This window comes from Trichomonas vaginalis, chromosome II (genome assembly GCF_026262505.1).
Source record: "Trichomonas vaginalis G3 chromosome II, whole genome shotgun sequence".
NCBI classification, from domain to species: domain Eukaryota; phylum Parabasalia; order Trichomonadida; family Trichomonadidae; genus Trichomonas; species Trichomonas vaginalis.
Window position 1 is genome coordinate 22788273 of NC_067204.1, and position 18377 is coordinate 22806649.

An 18377-nucleotide genomic window follows, 5' to 3' on the forward strand; every position below is an offset into this window, starting at 1 on the left:
CTCAAAATTTTTAGCATCATTGAGATATATTTGATAATCTGAATCGGATATTGTTTCTTGAGTTAATGCTGAATAAAATGAATCTTGAGTGAATGGTTCCACTTTATATAATTCATCTTCGTAATTCTCCCATGTGATGAATTGATAAGGGAAAAAGGATTTAACACGTGATTTATTGTTTCCGAAATCTTGAGTGAATTGGTCTAATGTTCCACCCGCTATATAATTTCTGATGTCAATAAATCTTAATTCATATGGACAGTTTGTTTTCTTTACAATGATTTGCTTAAATTGAGAAGAAGAACCCAGCATTGATTTTATTTTCCATTTTGCAGTGTTTAAATCACGAAGAATTAAATTTAAATCAAACTTTCCCGAATTAAAACCTATGATATTCACTTTATTGAATTCCTCATCTAGAAGTTCTTTAAATGCTTCCTTCTGTTTTTCATTTAATGTATGGGACAAAGTCCCCGCCGTTTGGTCCGTTTGCGGCTTCATTAATTCTTCATATTGTTCAATATTTGATTCAACAACTAATGAACAGGTTGAAAATAAAAATTCAATCCAATCAGAGATGAACGAATCACTTGATGTTAAGCAAAAATTCCTCGTAAATGTTTTATCACGGTCTACGACCTCGCCGCTTCGGTCTGAAAGACCTTCAGGACTCAAAGAGTCCGTTTGCGGCTTTATTTTGACAGTTGATGATACCATAAATGGTTTTAAGTAAGCGTTCAAAGTTGCACATTCAGAAAGTTGAAGTTCTTCTTTAGTCTCTAATGTTTCGAAGTCAAAAGTAATATAATATCTTGTTGGTTTATAATATTCCTGCAAATTATGTGCTAATAGCCATTGATATATCTTCTGTTTCGTGATATGTGGTGCATATGGTTGTTGTGTGTTTTGCAATTGAACGTCTTGAATTAATCTTCCATTATTTTCTTTACATTTCTCACAATGCTTTAAAAATCTTCTTTGGTTTTTCCTTTCTGGGTCATCACGGATAGAATATACTTCTTCTTTGCAAAAGGGGCAAACTTTATATCCTGTGAGTGCTTCAACGTCTGTAATTCTGTCAGCGTGAAGTTTTCCACATGGACTCTGTGTTAATAAAATATTTACTGTTTCAAATTCTGGATCTATCATTATTGATTCCACTAATGGAAAGTCTACCTTATTTATGTCTACGTCTTCTGGTTGAGGGACACAATAATAAAAATCAATATTAACGTTTAACATTCTTGCTAACCTCTCACTTTCTGATGAAATGTCAAATCCTTCATATGCATCTATGGCTTCATTTAAATAACTTCTACGAGTTTTAGGATTAACACCATCAGGAATGTTATAGAAGCGTTTAAATAACCTTCTACCTTCGGCTCTTATTTGATTATCATTCATTTTAGCTGTTCCGTTTTTGTTCATTTATGTAAGAATAAAAAATTAAAAAATAAATAAAAATAAAGTTTATTTTTTTAAAGTCCAGGGCTAAAGTCCATAAAATGAATTAAGAACACATAAATTTTTATCATCTGCGACGTGACGAATACATTTTAATTTACTCAAGAATGCGTACCCTGATACATTAAATCTAATTCCTGTCTTATTTAATTTCACAACTTTGAAAAGGAATGTATGAATAGCTATAAAATGATGAGATGATGTTTTATGGGTTGCTTCCATTTTTTCTGAAATAAATGAATAAATATAATGTTTATAAGTTTTCATATCTTTTATATTCTTAATAACGAATGGTATAGACCTTTCAACTTCGTCTTCCTTCGGTGCTGTTCTTTCATATGAAACATTATTAGTATCTTCAATAATGAAACCACAATCGCATAAAATTTTATATGTACCAATTGTTTCTTTTGATATTTTATCTAACAAATCAAAAACTTTATCAACACCTGTACATTTATTTAAATAATAATTTGTGTAAATATCATGGTCTTCTTTCTTAATCGTATTTGTTGCATATGTTACATTTTTCAGTGCTTTTTTGAATTTTTCAGAATCAAGAGGAGGTGAAAGTAATATACATGGATAATCTCCATCGTCAATAAATTGTAACTTATGTTTATGAATAAATTTTGTGCCTTCTTCCGAAAGTGTTTCATCTATTTCACCATCTAATAAATTTTTAGTAGATTCCAAAAAGTAATTTTTATATCTTTCTTCATGAGATTTTTGAACTTCTGATTCTGAAGCTGGGATATTCATTAAACCCTCTACTTCATTCTCATTATATTTTTCAACTTCTCTTAATTCCTTAATTTTTTCATCTATTTCATCTCTTATTTTTTCCAGTCTTTCAATTTCATCATATTCATCATCTTTAATCCGTTCTTCATAATATTCAGGGAAAACATCAGGTTCTTTAGGTTTTTCTTCTTCAGATGTGGGATATAAGAAATTTATAACATCATCTTTATTCATTTTTCCATCATAATCTAAATCATTTAATAACTCCGCGAATTTTTGACAATTTCTTAAATAATATTTATTAACTTCATAACTCGCCTCCTCTAATATATCCTTTATTTCCTCGTTTGTGAATCCCAATTTTTTAACGTCGTTAGTCTTGACACTCATTTTCATACGAATTAAAAAAATAAATTATTCAAAAAATGTAAGACATGAATTTTTAAAGTTTATTTTTTCATTCATGAATGATAATTATATCTGATTTCTTTTATTCTCTCGTACATACTAGATTTGAAGAATTCGGAACTTTTACCATAATCTCCTAAATGTTTTCTTATCCCTAACGTGTGCCAGTTATTATATGAAACTGAATAAACTTTATCTTTATCTTTACACCTTTCATCACTTCCAATATATTTATATCTCAGTTTTGATTTAGCATTTTCATATTCATTAACGTTTAATAATTCACAGTCTTCCTTTTTAAATAAATGTTTTAAGATATTCAGGATTTAATACTCTACGTTTATATGCTCCTAACTTAGTTCTAAAGGTTTTTCTACAAAATTTAGGAATTCCATCCTCTTTAATGTCATCAATGATTTCCATTTCATTATTTTCAATTTCTTCTTCTCGTTTATGAGGTCTTTGATTATGACTCCATTGATTCCATGAAATTAAATATTCTTTATCATTATATTTATACCTCATTAGCTTATTTTGGCTTTCATATTCATTTAATAATTCACAATCTTCATTTTTAAATTGAAGTTTAACCCATTCAGGATTTAAACAATGTTTAATTAATCGCGGAATATCTGACATCATCTATATATAGCTTCTTTTATAAAAGATAAAAAATAAATTATTTTAAAATTAATGTTAATTTTTTAATGATTTATAAATAAATATATTTTAATGCATCGTCTATATATAGATGCAACAAAAAAAGTCACACAACCCGCACTCATCTACTACTTTCTTTAAATCTAGTATATACGAGAGAATAAAATAAATCAGATATAATTATTTTCATGAATAAAAAATAAACTTTAAAAATTCATGTCTTACATTTTTGAATAATTTATTTTTTTAATTCGTAAGAAATGAGTGAATCAAAATTCGTGACTGTGAATCAATTAATGGATAAACTTTCACCAATTCTCACCCAGGTTAAACAAGTAGACGTTTATTTTGATGATTGCATACAAAGTTTATTTTATAAAGGTAAGTTTAATATTAAACCTATTGCTTTTGCATTTGATGGTAAATTAATCGAAAATTCAAAAATTTGGGAATTAATTCCGGATATTGAATTTATAACAAATATTAAGGATAAATGGTTTAAACAACAAAACCACCTCACTAAAGTTCTTTGTAGATTAATGATTAAAACTGAGGAAAAAGAATTTAACGGGTTTAAATATCATCCGTGTAAAATTTTAGAACTTGGTAACGAAAAACTTCAGAAAAAATTAAACGATAGACTATCAAAAGATAAAGTTGAAAGAGTAAATAAACTCGCTAAAGGTAATGGTAATGATGAAGAAGAATTTGATGAGTTCAACATGAACTTTAAGAAACTAATGATTATTTGAATTTATGAAATCAATTATTTGATTCATTCTTTCTTCAATCTCTTCTATTCTTTTTGTTAAATCATCTATTTTCATTAATGAGGTGAATCTTGATTGAGGAATAGATTTCAAACTAACCACTCCTTTTATTTTTGAAATTTTGAATCCATCAACTTTAAACATTTTATTCAATTTACACGTTGTCAATTCTTCAAATAATTTTTTATTATTTAATAGTCATTAAATTCTTCAACAGATGAAAAAATTTTTATTTCAGTAATTGGTTTAACAACGTTTATTTTTTGTTGAACATTTTACTTTCATTTATTTCTTCCTCCTCTGTTTCATTTATTTTTAAAATCGGTTTCATTTATCATTAAATAAAAATTAGAATATAAGTGATGAAATATATTTTTTAATTAATATTAAATCAGAAATGGCGGCAGGATTCTTTAAAAAATTATGGGATGGAATTAAGAAAGCTGCGGGTTGGGTTTATAAAAAGATTATTAAACCCGTTGCAAACTTTTTGGCACCAGTAGCGAAAACGGCAGGAACTATCATAGGTGGAGTATTAGGTACTAAAGCAGGTAATCCGGCGATGGGAGCACAAGCAGGTAACGCAGTTGGTGGAATTGCTGAAGGAATACTTAAAAAATAGGAGGTAGATAGTGGAAAAATAAATAAATATTATTTTTATCTTAGTATCGGTTGTAGTCTTTGATAAACTTTTTCTCCTTTATTTAAAACTTCTCTTATTGGGGCAGCTTTTGGCGTTATTGATTCAGCAACGTCACTAATTGCTTCTTTATTCTTAAATATCCAATTTGCTCCTTCTTCAATGTTTCCCAAACTTTACTCGCTCCTCTTTTTACTTTATCCCACAGTTTCTTAAATATACCTGCAGCCATAGTTGATTATTTCATTAAAATTAAAAATTCATTTTCATCTTTTAATTTTGATTTTTTATTTATTAATAAATGACGACTAACTATTTGGTGCCAAACACTAAACGATTAATGGAAATGTGTTTCATTCATTCGAAAAGATAAATGAAATATTCGCAAAGAATGACGGTAGAAGATATTATAGAGAACTTGAAAGTTCATGCTATGACTCTGATGCTCCATATTTTGATGATAAACAAACTCATTTAAGAATTACAAATCCGGCTCATGATGTGAACCAATTAGGTGACACATATATTAAACGCAAAGTTAAAGCAACTCTAGTTTCAAATAAAGCTTTCACATGTGATGCCGCTTTTAAATGCATGCGTTTATTCGTTGGTTACAAATCATCAAATCAAAGCTTTAAACAATTAGAAGTAGAAACCGAAAGAGGTGATGCCGGTTATCTTCAGATGGATTGCGCCCGTGAATCTTTCGCATTTGCAACATATAAACCAAAATCAGAAAGGAAAGTTAAAAAGTTTGTTCATTCGTTATATAATAATGTTCAAAAATATGATAACTCAGTATGTGGTAAATATATTGACCCTTCAGAAGTTTTCAAGAAAGCAAATGAAGAAGTTGATGTCACTTTTGATATGATTATTCCGGTAAATGATTTGTTAGCATTTCAGGCGTTCGATGATTATCCTAAATCATTTGGTGATATCATTCTTAAATATTATGTTTTCAGGGATACTTTAGTATTTTGTCAGGTTGACCCGTTAAGAGTTGCTGATTTACAAAATTACGTTTATGAAAAGATAACTGATGAAAATTATGAAAAGATTATGAATCATGTTTATAAATATGATCGCAAATTCCAACAAATCGGACTTCCTGCCAAATTAATTACAAGCTTAGCCGCTACATCTGCTGACGCAACAGTTGATGACGTTATTATTTCATGCACAAAGATGGAAGTTTTAGAGGATAAATGCATTACACCAGGATACGGTTTAATTGAAGAATCAGTTAAAGCAATACCACGTTTATTCAGTAAGGAAGATCCATTCATGATTCCAGCTCAACATATTGACGTTCGTTCACTAAATGGAGGTTGCATCACTCCTGAAGGTATTAGCTCAGATTTCTCATACGCTCTTCATAATGTTACAGATGTTGTGTTAGCATTTCCGAAGAATGCAATGCAAAGAACAGTTTTAGAAAATCCAATGCTTCGAGGTCTTCAGGTCACTATAGATTCCAGAAACTTCCCCGATCAAGCGATGACCACAGTGGGCGACATATTCTTTACACGTATGCTTCAAGCTTCTGATTTAGATGGAGTGAATGAATGCACAGAAGAATACGAGGACTCATTAACTAGACCACTGAATGCAGATGATGGCACGCCATTAGCTAGAACATGGAAAGACCAAACTTCATTCTTATGCACTATTCCAGTTCAACGTGATGGAGCGGGTATATTCTTTGATGGATTAGAAACTTTCAACTCACAAGTTACAGTACAAGTGAAAGCTTATCCAATCATTCAGGGTGAAAATGACACTTACTGTTCAAAGGTGACAAATCCTCCTCAGGTTTGGTTTACTAGGACTACATATTGGACATGGACACCGGATGAAGGTTTGAAATATCATCCAACAGGTACACCACCACAGTATAGAAGTTCATATGATGAAATATTGATGAATAGAAATGTTTAAAATTATAAATTTATTTTTGATTAAATGGATTTAAATTCATACACTCCTTATGAAGAATTAGCAGGAGTATATAATACATACATAGATGATATGATTAATGAAGCATTGAGTGATAATAGAAATGCTCTATCTAAGGAAAAATTAATGAAAATTCCATATTCTGAATGTTACTTAAATTCAATCACTGCAGCAATTGGTAAACAAATAAAGGTAAAACATTAACGATATTAAAACAAATTATCATTATTGCTAACACTTCCCCCTATTCACATGTGTTAATTTATATCAACCGTTCAGGTTCACCTTCAGATGATACATTTGAATCTTTAAAGCATTTAATCAAAATTCCAATTATTTATTTATCACAAGAAGAAGCAGAAGATTATTTAAAAAACTTTTTAATGTATAAAGAATTATATAATACAATCAAGAAGCAAGGATTAGAGGATAAAATTATTGATAAACAACGGGATGAATTATTTGAAACACTTTCTATTTCAAATTTTGATAGAGAATTTTTGCATTCACTCATTTTTCTAGATGATGCAGTGAAATCAAAACTAATAACAAATGAGAAATCATATTTTAATCAGTTATTAACTCAATGTCGACACATTCAGTGTTCATTCTTTATGGCTGTTCAATACTTCAAAGCATTAAGCACAAACATTAAATCAAATCTATCAACCTTTTCATTTTCAGTGGGTTTAGTCGTCAACAGTTGAACGTTATGCTTTATCAAGTGAATTTACCAATGAGCATTAATGAACTTTACACACAATATCAGCAATTAGGTGAACATGGAAAAATAATAGTTGATTTAAATAAAGGAGTGTTAAATTTGATTAACTTTTTATAATTAATTTTTATTTTTTATTTATAATTAAACATGACAGAAATAGCAAATCTTCTACAGGTTCCATTAAAACAAGGAACAAACAAAAAGGGTGCATATAATAGAACTATGAAAGTTCCTGATGGAATGAAAGAATTAGTTCATATTGTTGCTGGTCTTCAAAAAGATGTTAAACAAATGAGAAACGTTTTAACATTACCAGAAGCTCAAGCATATGCCAAACGTCAAGGTCCAAATTGGGAAGCACACGAAGCAGACATTACGGGTCCAAATGGAAAACCTGATGGTATAAATGAAGTTTTCGTTACTGATGGTCAAGGTAATATTAAAGTCATAAATGGTTATAAATTAACTATAACTGATTATCCTAAACGTAAAGCATATAATGAACGTTATCCTATGCAATTTGATGAAATGGAAAAGCTGAATGGAAAAAGAGTGTGTTAAACAATACATGGTGAAAATTAATTCATACCGTTATAATCCATATTCTTATTTCAATGAAGAATTAAATGCTATTGAAGAGGGACCGGATGGATTACCACGATATTCTAACCAGTTTGATGGTCAATATGCAAATATTAGACCTGAAATTTCAGCTAAGAAATTCTTTAAAGTTGCTTTATTCGATCCAGTTTTCGCAAATGTTAAAGATGAACTTAAACATCAATTCCAACCAATTATAGTAGCAAGAATTGCATCAGGTGCTTTATCTCAAGCATTCAAAGATTTAATTAAGAAACCATTATATCAGCAACGAGGTTTAACTTATGATTTAGTTAAGGAATCAGATAAAAGAAAATTTGAGAAATCAGATGATTATAAGAATGCAATTAATGAATATATTAGGTCTATTAATTACAATGAACCAGCTAAAAATCAACTTCAAGAACAAATACAGGGAATAATAGATTCAAAACTTCCAGCAAAATAAAAGTTTAAATATATTTTTTTATTCGATTATAAATGAGAAGACGTTTCACTAGTCAAAAGAACACTAACGCAAAAGCAGAGATTACGGTTGGTTATAACGTAAATGATGATAAATCACGAATTATTCAAAATGTTAAAGTTAATGTTAGCCCTGAATTAACAAGGTCAGCAACTCAACCAAATTTATTAACTCGTGACTTACCGAAAAAGGAGGAGGAGCAAAATAAAGAAGATGGAGACCCAATCATTTTATCTGAACCCGGTAAAGAACCTGTTGAAATTCCCACTTATCCAACATACCCCCGCCTCTTTCATCAAACATCGAGAACCCATATAAAATAGACATTAATTCTGAATTAATGAAAATTTACCGTGATATAATAATTAATAATTATGATTCAATAATAAATTTAATTGATCAATCCGGTTTAATTATTTTACCTTATGAATCATTAATTCACATTATGCCATTCTTTGTGATGTTCAAGATTCAGACGTTAAGATTCAATTTTTCATAGATGATGAGGTTTCATGCTGCGGAACAGTTGCAAAAATAAATCCTATAAAGGATATTAGCACAATTAAGATATCAAAGAACGGAACAACAACTGAACTTCATTTAACATATAATGATATTTATAATAAAATAGTTGATGAATATAAAATATCACTTGAAAAATTCTTTGTTAAGGCTATTTAATATTCAAGCATTAACATTATCGAATAATAATCCTTTGAATCATAATCAATAATAATTGACCTTTCACCAGTTTCTATCGTTTGTTTTATTTCTTTTTGTTCCCCACTATCCGGATCGGTCATTGTAATTGTTTTTGTTATAGTATCAGCTTTATCTTTAACTTCAATCTTTTTTCCATCGGGATATTTAAACCAAAATTCCAAAAATTCGATATTGTCAATCTGTTCATATTTTAATCTATCAATTACATTTTTAATACCATCTGAAAATCTTATGAAATGGTCATTATATGGGTTTGATTGAACTAAATTTGAATGAAGTGAAATATAACCTGTTGATGAATATGACACTGACTCATATTTTCTGAAAACACTAAAATTTATAACATGAATGAATTTCTTATTCGTTGAATTTATGAATTCTTGAGGTAATCTTATTCTAGTTTTATTTATCACTGGAAAATAACGCTTTACCATATTTTTAATCGTAATAAAAAATGTCAATTATCAATATTATTTCGAATAATAACTGTGAATTAAATTTAACAGTTAGCGGAATTTATAATGTTACTCTCGTTTCTGTGAGTGGTAAATTTAATCCCATTCTTTTAGACCCTTCAGATTATATATCATTTATTAAAGATGACCTTGAAAAAACGTATGATATGTATATAAATAATGTGATAGCGAAATGGGATATTAACATGATTTTAAGTTATTTAAATGAATCATTTATCGTATGGTATGAAGAAAATTTTAAATCAAAACCTGATAAACTTTTTGAACTTGATGAAATAAATAACCTTATTAAATTTCCGCTGAAAATTAAATTTTGTACTCCTCATCTTCGTTCATTGTTGGGGATATTAAATTTTGAAAAAGATGTTGGGGATGTTTTGTATTCTGACACTGGTTCCAATTTCATTTTAATCAAATGTGATAAAGTTAATACCCCAATGAGATTTTCACATCAAACATTAGACCCTAACTCTTACCCATCAATACAAAACATTTTATCCATCAACTTAAACACATTTTCTTTATCATATCCGTTTCAATTATCCGGGAATTCATTTATTCTTCATTCAAAAGATTTATCAAATATTAAATTTAGAATAACTGACCTATTTGATTGTGATTTAGAATTTATGAATGAAATATTATGGCAATTTCAAATAGAGAAAATAGCTGATGAGATAACGGATTAAATATTTATTTTTAAATCGTAATAAATGATTAAACAACAGCAACTTAAGGCGCAAAGCGCCCAGGTCCTTCAGACCATTACATACGCCACATATGCATATAATTCAAAGACGGCAGAACAAACGCAAAGGTTGAAATATGGAGATTTGGAGATAGTATTGAAAAATGACCATTTCGAATTCGTTTGCAAAGGTGGTGCAGTGATATCAAATATAAAAGAAATTTTATTTATGAATTCAAAAATTAAAGGAATAACGGATGATATAACATCAATTCCACCAGAAGAACAGAGATATTACGCATTAAATGCATTTCCTAAAGTTTTGAAGATTGGAAGATTTAATTTAAATGAGGAATTCATAGAAGGTTTCCTAAATGACATAATGAAGAAGGTGGATAAGGAATATGTGGATAGTGAGTTAATGAAGAAAGCAGATAAGGAATACGTTAATACTGAATTAAATAAGAAGGTAGATAAGGAATACGTTAATACTGAATTAATGAAGAAAGCAGATAAGAAATACGTTAATACTGAATTAAATAAGAAAGCAGATAAGGAATACGTTAATACTGAATTAAATAAGAAGGCACATTTGGTTTATGTTGATGAAAAAGATAATGAAATTAAAGAAAAGGTTGAATGGTATCATGAATGGACATTGGAGACTTTTAAAGTTAAAGCTGATACAGAATGGGTTTCAGGATGTTTAGACCTTAAAGCAGATAAAACTTATGTTAATGATGAATTAGAGAAGAAAGCAGATAAAACTTATGTTAACGATGAGTTAGAGAAGAAAGCAGATAAGGAAAAAGTTATTTCATTCATTAATACTGAGTTAGCAAAGAAAGCTGATATATTATTTGTTAATGAAGAAATAAAACAATCAGAGGTCTATTTTACTCCACCATTTTTAAATTTTATGAAATCATCGGATAAAACCTTTGATATAGATTCTTTTGAATGGATATGTTATGATGGAGTGACCACGTATTTATTTTATACAGCTGGAGTGTTTTATTATTTTAAAACAAATGATTTTAAAAACTATGAATCATTTACTCCATCTGTTTGGAATCCTGATACACGAAAGCCAATCATTAATCCAAGAATTTTATATGTTGAATATAATAACGGTAAATTTATGGAATGATAACGGTTGGAGATGATTTTTGCCCTTGTTATTCATTCGATTGTATCCAATGGTTCAAATGTAATTTAAATCAAGATGCTAAATTTAAATATCCAAATAATCCTATTAGATGCGTTAATAATAAATGGGTACTAATTTATGAAGTCAATCAAATTTTCATTAGTGAGGATGGGATAAATTATTATATGTTTAGTATGATGTCATCAGATTTGGAAATTGATTATACAAGTAAGTGGTATTACATTAACAACATGTATTTTATCCTACAAAATGATAAAATTTATAGATCATATTCAATACCATTTGGTCGTTTTGAACAAATTTTTCAAGCTGATGGAGACATTGAAGCTTTATGTTATGCTTCAAATGTTTGTGTTCTTGTTTCAGGTGGTATGGTCTATTCATATCCTGTAAGTTATAACAGACATATTTATTTATCACAGGATTTTTCAGAGGATCCAGAGAAAACACCAAGTTGGGAATTGGTTTATTCATTCACTCCAAAACTTACTCGAAATTATAGATTTACAAATTTATTTTATATTGATGGGTATTTCATTGCTTTTGGATGTGGTGATTTAGTAAATATCAGTAGTGATGGAAGAAATTGGTCTGAAATCACAAAATTTCAAGATGTTAGAAAAGCAATTTTCAAAAATAATACGTTAATATTGATAACAAGACCAGTTTTAAATACTCACCCAAATTCAATATTATATAATAAATTCAATATTCATAATGGATTAAATACAATTCTTGAGATGATTTACCCCATTGGTTCAATATATACATCAATGAATTCAACAAATCCAGCTGATGTATTCGGTTTCGGTACATGGCAGCAGATTGTAGATAAATTCTTATACTGTGCTAACTCTTCAAAGCAAACAGGAGGCTCAAAGAAAATTAAAGAAGCAAACTTATCTGCGCACACTCATACAGGAACGACAAACTTTTCTGGCGACCATAGCCACTCATTAAGAGACCACCCATTATACAACTCAGACTATAAAGCTGGCAATGACGTTTTATCTCCATCTTATAACAATTCAGCAAAAAAGACTTTTCGACCAACTGAACCAGGAGGAAATCATGTCCATACTTTCACAACAAATCCAACAGGCTCGGGTGAAGATTATATGCCACCTTATATGACAGTTTATGCATGGTTTCGCGTTCAATGAACGCTCAATGTTTGTTTCACAAACTTTAGAACGGCATAATTTAAATTTTTATTTTAGTATAAATGAAGATTCTACCATATGGTGTTATTGGAAGAGATAAAGATGGAAACCCAATATTTGATCCAAAGTTAAAATTAAAGTTACTGACAACAACTTGAAAAGTTGCTGAAACCAAAACAGGATGAAAAAAGAGAAAAATGAGAAAATGAGAAAGAAAAAAATTTAAATTATGCAATTTTATTTTTATCATAAATGACAAAATTAATTAAGCCAACTATTTCTAAATTAATGATACCAATGAAATCATTTCATGGAGTACTTATCCCAGGTTCTTCACAATTAGCCGGGGCAAGTGTTGTGGCTCAAGGTGGAACATTAGCGAATCCATTCAAATTAACTAAAGATGAACTTAATAAAATTTACACCAAAAATATATTTTATCGTTAATGGTTTTTAGGTTATTCAATAATTAATTATTTTTGAAGAACTGAACGTGTCACCATGTGTCACCGGGTTAATTAACTTCTCTTAAAATTACTGACAACATGACATTTAGACATCACAGCAGGATTAATGCAAAAATAAATTCCAATCATACTTTATACTGCAAGACCTTCAGGTCTCGCCGCTTAGCGGCTCATTTACAGGTATTTCATCGTCAGTAAATGAATCCTCATTATCGTTTGGTTCAACCTGTTTATATAATCCTTTCATTTCTTCTTTCAAAACATAACACCATGTTTGTTTACCATCTATTCTTCTCTGTTTCCTTTCACATTTATCTTTAATGCTCATTTGAAAGTTTTTGTCTTTCATGTCTGATGGTTTGCAGCATAGAGCATTTTTACACGTCATACCTGCACACAATTCATCATAATGTGTATTTATCCATTCATCTAAAGGATTTGTTGATAATTCTATTAAATCTTGTTTGGCTTCAGTCATCGGTATGATTCGTACGTTAAGGATGGGCACTCATAGGCTCCTGACAGCATAAAAATGTTATTATCTCACAATATAAAAGGAATCATAGGAATCTACAACTATATCTATATTGTTGGAAGACTTCTTAATGTATCATGCATATAAGTTATATCAATAACTCCATTATGTTATATGATTGTAATCATATTTTCGTTTCATGTTCAAAAACATTAAAATCATACTAACTATATGAGTATTATATTTAGGAAGCTGATATATAGATATGATAAAATGCTAGGTTTTGTGATTAAGAATATATACTTATCTTTTAGAAAATAATACTTTTATAAAAAATTATATCTTATATAATATAAAAATTTTGGACAATTAAAAAACATTAATTAAAAATAGAAGGTGAAAGTGTTTATTCAAAGAAGGTGCAAGATTATGATGTTTTGAGGGTGAAATAAATTTAATAATTATTTATGTGATTTAAGAGTAATACGATCATCAGTAGCTTGAAGACCTCTCTTTATAGCTCTTAATGCCGCAAACTTTTTTTGAACTTGCTTTGAATTTTTGAATGCTTTGATTAAATCTTTTGTTGTATCATACATTCTGAAATATCTGTTCATCATTTCTGGCATTGTTGGTAAATTTAACCTGTATCTTATTGCTACAATCGTTTCAAACATACTTTCATTGAAATGCAATATTGTGACTGCCATCCTAATTGGCCAAGAAGCATGCCAATTAATATTTTTATTAGCAAGCATTGCTTTGATATGGTTTATCGATTCAACTACTTGAGTTGAATGAATCTTTTTTACCATATCAAAGATTTTTACGGTATCTTCGAGGAATTTTTTAAGTGTTTTTATAGCAGTTTTATTTTTTGCATATTTCCATGGTTTAATCATCTTGCATTTTTCAGGATCTGGACAAAATTTATGATTTCCGGCATAATGTTTAGCGGAATTCAACCATAAAAACTTCTTTGTTTTAATTGACATATGTGTGTCATTGAGAAGTTGCCTAAGCCAACGCAATAAATTCTTTGAAATGCTAGATAAGATTCTGAATTCTGGCAGTTTGAGCTTTTTCTGTATATTGTTAAGAAAATGTCCAGGATCTCTGTATTCTCTGATACCTTTGAACGTATTTTTGATTGTAGAAACAATTTTGACATCGCCATCATGCACAAAAAAATTTACACGTTTTTCATTATTCCAACGCTTCAGCATTCTTTTTAAGCCTTCAAATTCCATTTCATTTGATTTTCCGTTGAAATTACCTTTGAAATTTTTAAAAGATTTAGATATCACTTCCCAATCTACAATTTTTTTGAGTTTCTCTTCTACAAATTGTACATAGCAAAACATTGCATTTCTTCTCTGACTCCAAGAACCGTCAAACAAAAGTCCCGAACATTTTCTCATTCGAGATTTCCAATAATTAACAGATTCTCTGGCAACTTCTATGATAACACGACCAACCTTTTCTTGGACTCGATGAAATGTAGCTTCTGACGGAACTTTGATGTTATTCAGCATGAATTGAAATTCTGATTGGCAAAATGTAGCGCCGCTCAATAATACAGATAGCACAAATTCAACAGTGTTGACGACATATGGCTCTACCCTATTTTTCGCGCTTTGAACTAAGTTCTTTATACGCTTTGCAACTGCTTTTGTTCGCCGCGGCATGAAAAATGAAGAATAACTTGACGGTTTCTTGAACAAATGGTCGCACATTCAAATATTGTGATGTACGATCAGGATAAAAGAATGTTGTTGCCGTGAATTTAGAAAATAGCAAAATTTCAATTTACGCAATCGAGATATAACTTGATCGTTTGAGCGATAACCATGGCACCCATAGTATTAATGAAAGTACTCATACTTACAATTATTTTCTCCCATAGGAATATTGTTCAATATACTTCACCTATAGAGGAAATCTCGAAATAAAATCGAATTTTTTCAAAAATTACAAAAATCAATTTTTTACAAAGATATTCGAAAAAATAACATTATATACGCATCAAATCAAAGCATTATATGGAGCATTATAATTCTATATATGATTGTCCATCTTGCTGTTGTGCTATTTTTTTTAAACAATAATTTCATTGTTGAAATTAAATTTGCAATTTCAGTAAAAATTGCGACCCATCATTTTGAATATAATTGAATTAATACATTTATTGTAAGAATATTATATACCAAATATTAGACTTCCACATGAATCCTGGTATGATATTATAAGTATTGCAAAATTAGAAAAAAAATATGCTCATGATATACTAAAATTCATGTTTCAAGGTTAACTTATAAATAAAATAAGTTCGAGAAATGCATCACTAAATATTTGAGCTTGTGCACTATAATGCTATATAATAGTCTTCACTGTTTTTAATATATTGACTTTGCTAGACTTGATTTTTTTCATCACCCTAATGAGTGCCCATCCTTAAATGATGAAAGGTCATATTGCATAAAATATGTTAAAAGGTTATCATAAAATTCCTTTGTGCATGAATTAATCAAATTCTTGAAATAATCAAATTGACCCTTGAATTTACCATTAACTCTTAAAACTACGTATCTTCTGTCTCCAACTTCAATTTTGACAGGGTAGACGTTGTTAGTTACGAAAATGAAGTTTGCAACGTTCTGTGCTGTTCTTCTGGGTTGATTCTTTTCATTAATTCTTATTTGATTATCCGTAATAATTGATTTCAAAGCGTTGAAGTTTGCGAGTCTATCTTCACCTACATTCTTGAGTTCATTAAGTACAAGAAACATTTTATTCTCAACTACTGAATTGAAATTACCCGTTAGCTCACTTATTTCAGTAATGTTTTTGATTGAATAGCCGGCGAGAAGTTCAGAAATAATGTCTGTAAATCTGTTTTTACCTGTTCCCTGAAGTCCTTTCAAAATAATTGCTGTTTCATTCTTGATTCCAGGATGTTGAATCATTGATGCAATCCAGCCGAGAAGGTATTTATACACTTCATCATTATTATCACAAATGGCTTCTTTAATGAAATTCATAAACATTTCAATTTTTGAGTAATCAGGCTTTTCAAGAATGTTGTATTTATAACCCTGAAACGTTGAGAAAACATCTGGGGAATCAGATTTAAAGCAAACACCCTTAACGGTTAATGAAGACAATTGATTTAATAGTAATCCATGCTGTTATGGTTTTACCTTCTTCTTTAAATAATTTAATCATTTTGAGTGACTCTTTCATGTTTGATTGAAGAACGAATGATATTTGATTCATTTTGTCGTGTATGTTGTAATCTTTCTGAATGAAGTATTTGTTTCCACAATCTACAAAACGGATTACACGTGATAAATCCTCAATTACTTCAGAACTGTTTTATACTGATGATTTTCAGCCTTGCGTCTAATATCTGTTATCAAGAATGAATCATCAAGTTTTATATCAAATGGTATTTTTGGCTTACGTAATAAAGGCAAAACGTATTCATCATAATATTCCTTTTGGTATAGTTTTAGAATCTTCACCAAAACAAATGGAGAAGTCATTAAATGTGCATATCTACTACGTGCTTTTTCAAAATTACTTTTTGCATTTTCAGTTAAATTGCAGAAGTTATAAACGTTATGTATGCTTCATTAATCAAATGATCCGGTAACGAATTAATTGCTTGAAACAGTGTGAATAATGTAACTTCTTTTCTAAATTCATGTTTCCACCGTCATTATGTACTTCAAAATCACTGATGCCATCAACTATGCTCTGGGCAAGTTTATCGTCAATGTTTACATCTTTGTTTTCATTCATGATAGTCTTTATTTCTTCATTCTTCTGTTCAACTCTTACCTTAATATTCAAATCATTTAATATATCGTTTACGGTTCTAGTTAATGTTGAATCGTAACTTCCACGAATGAATGAGTATGTATTGATTGGTTCTGTTGCATTCTTGCGAACTCTTGAATCAGCCATAACTACTAAAGAACGCTTTGAATCATCCATAGAAGTCATTATGTCAATATCATAATCATTGCAGGAATAACATTTAATCATTCTGTTCGAAACTGAATAGAAGAAATTAGTGTTGCAATAAATGTGAAGACCTCCTGAAGCGGTTTTAACGATAACATCTTTATCCGAAAGTTTTGATAAAATATCTTTTCTAACTGTTTCTTTAAGTTCATCATTGTATGATTTATTGATATCAACATCTATAATCGTTAAATTTGAAATTTTATTTACTAATAAAGCCATACCAGTTTTCCTTCCTTTTCCTCCATCGTGTTTGAGGTAGTTATGTAAATCAATCTTGTTTTCACCAATTCTTTCGTTGAGGGTTTTAGTTTCTGCCACAACTAATTCTTCAGCTAATGAATCAATAACTTTTTCATCAGAAACGATATAGTTGCTGTTGTTGTTTGTTGCTGTCATTTATATAGGAATAAAAAAATAAAAATAATTTTAAAACTAACTTTATTTTTGGACTGCATCAAATTTCCGGGCTAGTTGTCTAAATGTCATGTTGTCAGTAATTTTAAGAGAAGTTAATTAACCCGGTGACACATGGTGACGTGGTGACACGTTCAGTTCTTCAAAAATAATTAATTATTGAATAACCTAAAAACCATTAACGATAAAATAACTGATAACAAAATTTTATTTTTATATAAATGGATACCCCACAAGCTCAAAATTTAACACGAATCATAACAAGGGAGGAAATGATAAAAATGATGCAAGAACGAATTAAAAACAACAAACCACGAAAACTGAGAAGATGCG

The 18377-nt window shown here is 29.4% G+C and overlaps 4 protein-coding genes and 2 pseudogenes across 6 annotated transcripts, besides 3 other annotated features; 3 read left to right on the forward strand and 3 right to left on the reverse strand.

Moving 5' to 3' along the window:
* Positions 1-2757: part of a mobile genetic element that runs on past the window's edge.
* A 3294-nt stretch (positions 2758-6051) lies between these two features.
* Positions 6052-18377: part of a mobile genetic element that runs on past the window's edge.
* TVAGG3_0592840 (uncharacterized protein) lies at positions 8043-8384 on the forward strand (the record flags this gene model as incomplete). The annotated part of the gene is made up of 1 exon (XM_051239554.1): positions 8043-8384. A coding segment is annotated over one exon (342 nt), but the record flags the coding sequence as incomplete, so codon positions are not given.
* TVAGG3_0592850 lies at positions 10348-11614 on the forward strand (annotated as a pseudogene). Its single transcript has one exon. A coding segment is annotated over exon 1 (1267 nt).
* Positions 11667-12656, forward strand: TVAGG3_0592860 (keratin-associated protein family; the record flags this gene model as incomplete). Its single annotated transcript, XM_001289535.1, has 1 exon — positions 11667-12656. One exon carries the CDS (start codon positions 11667-11669, stop codon positions 12654-12656), a length of 990 nt encoding a protein of 329 aa, XP_001289536.1.
* Positions 13272-13601, reverse strand: TVAGG3_0592870 (uncharacterized protein; the record flags this gene model as incomplete). The annotated part of the gene is made up of 1 exon (XM_051239555.1): positions 13272-13601. The coding sequence occupies one exon, from the start codon at positions 13599-13601 to the stop codon at positions 13272-13274; it is 330 nt and encodes a 109-aa protein (XP_051097379.1).
* Positions 13622-16052: a mobile genetic element.
* On the reverse strand, positions 14060-14824 carry TVAGG3_0592890 (uncharacterized protein; the record flags this gene model as incomplete). Its single annotated transcript, XM_001295286.1, has 1 exon — positions 14060-14824. One exon carries the CDS (start codon positions 14822-14824, stop codon positions 14060-14062), a length of 765 nt encoding a protein of 254 aa, XP_001295287.1.
* Positions 16834-18026, reverse strand: TVAGG3_0592900 (annotated as a pseudogene). Its single transcript has one exon. A coding segment is annotated over exon 1 (1193 nt).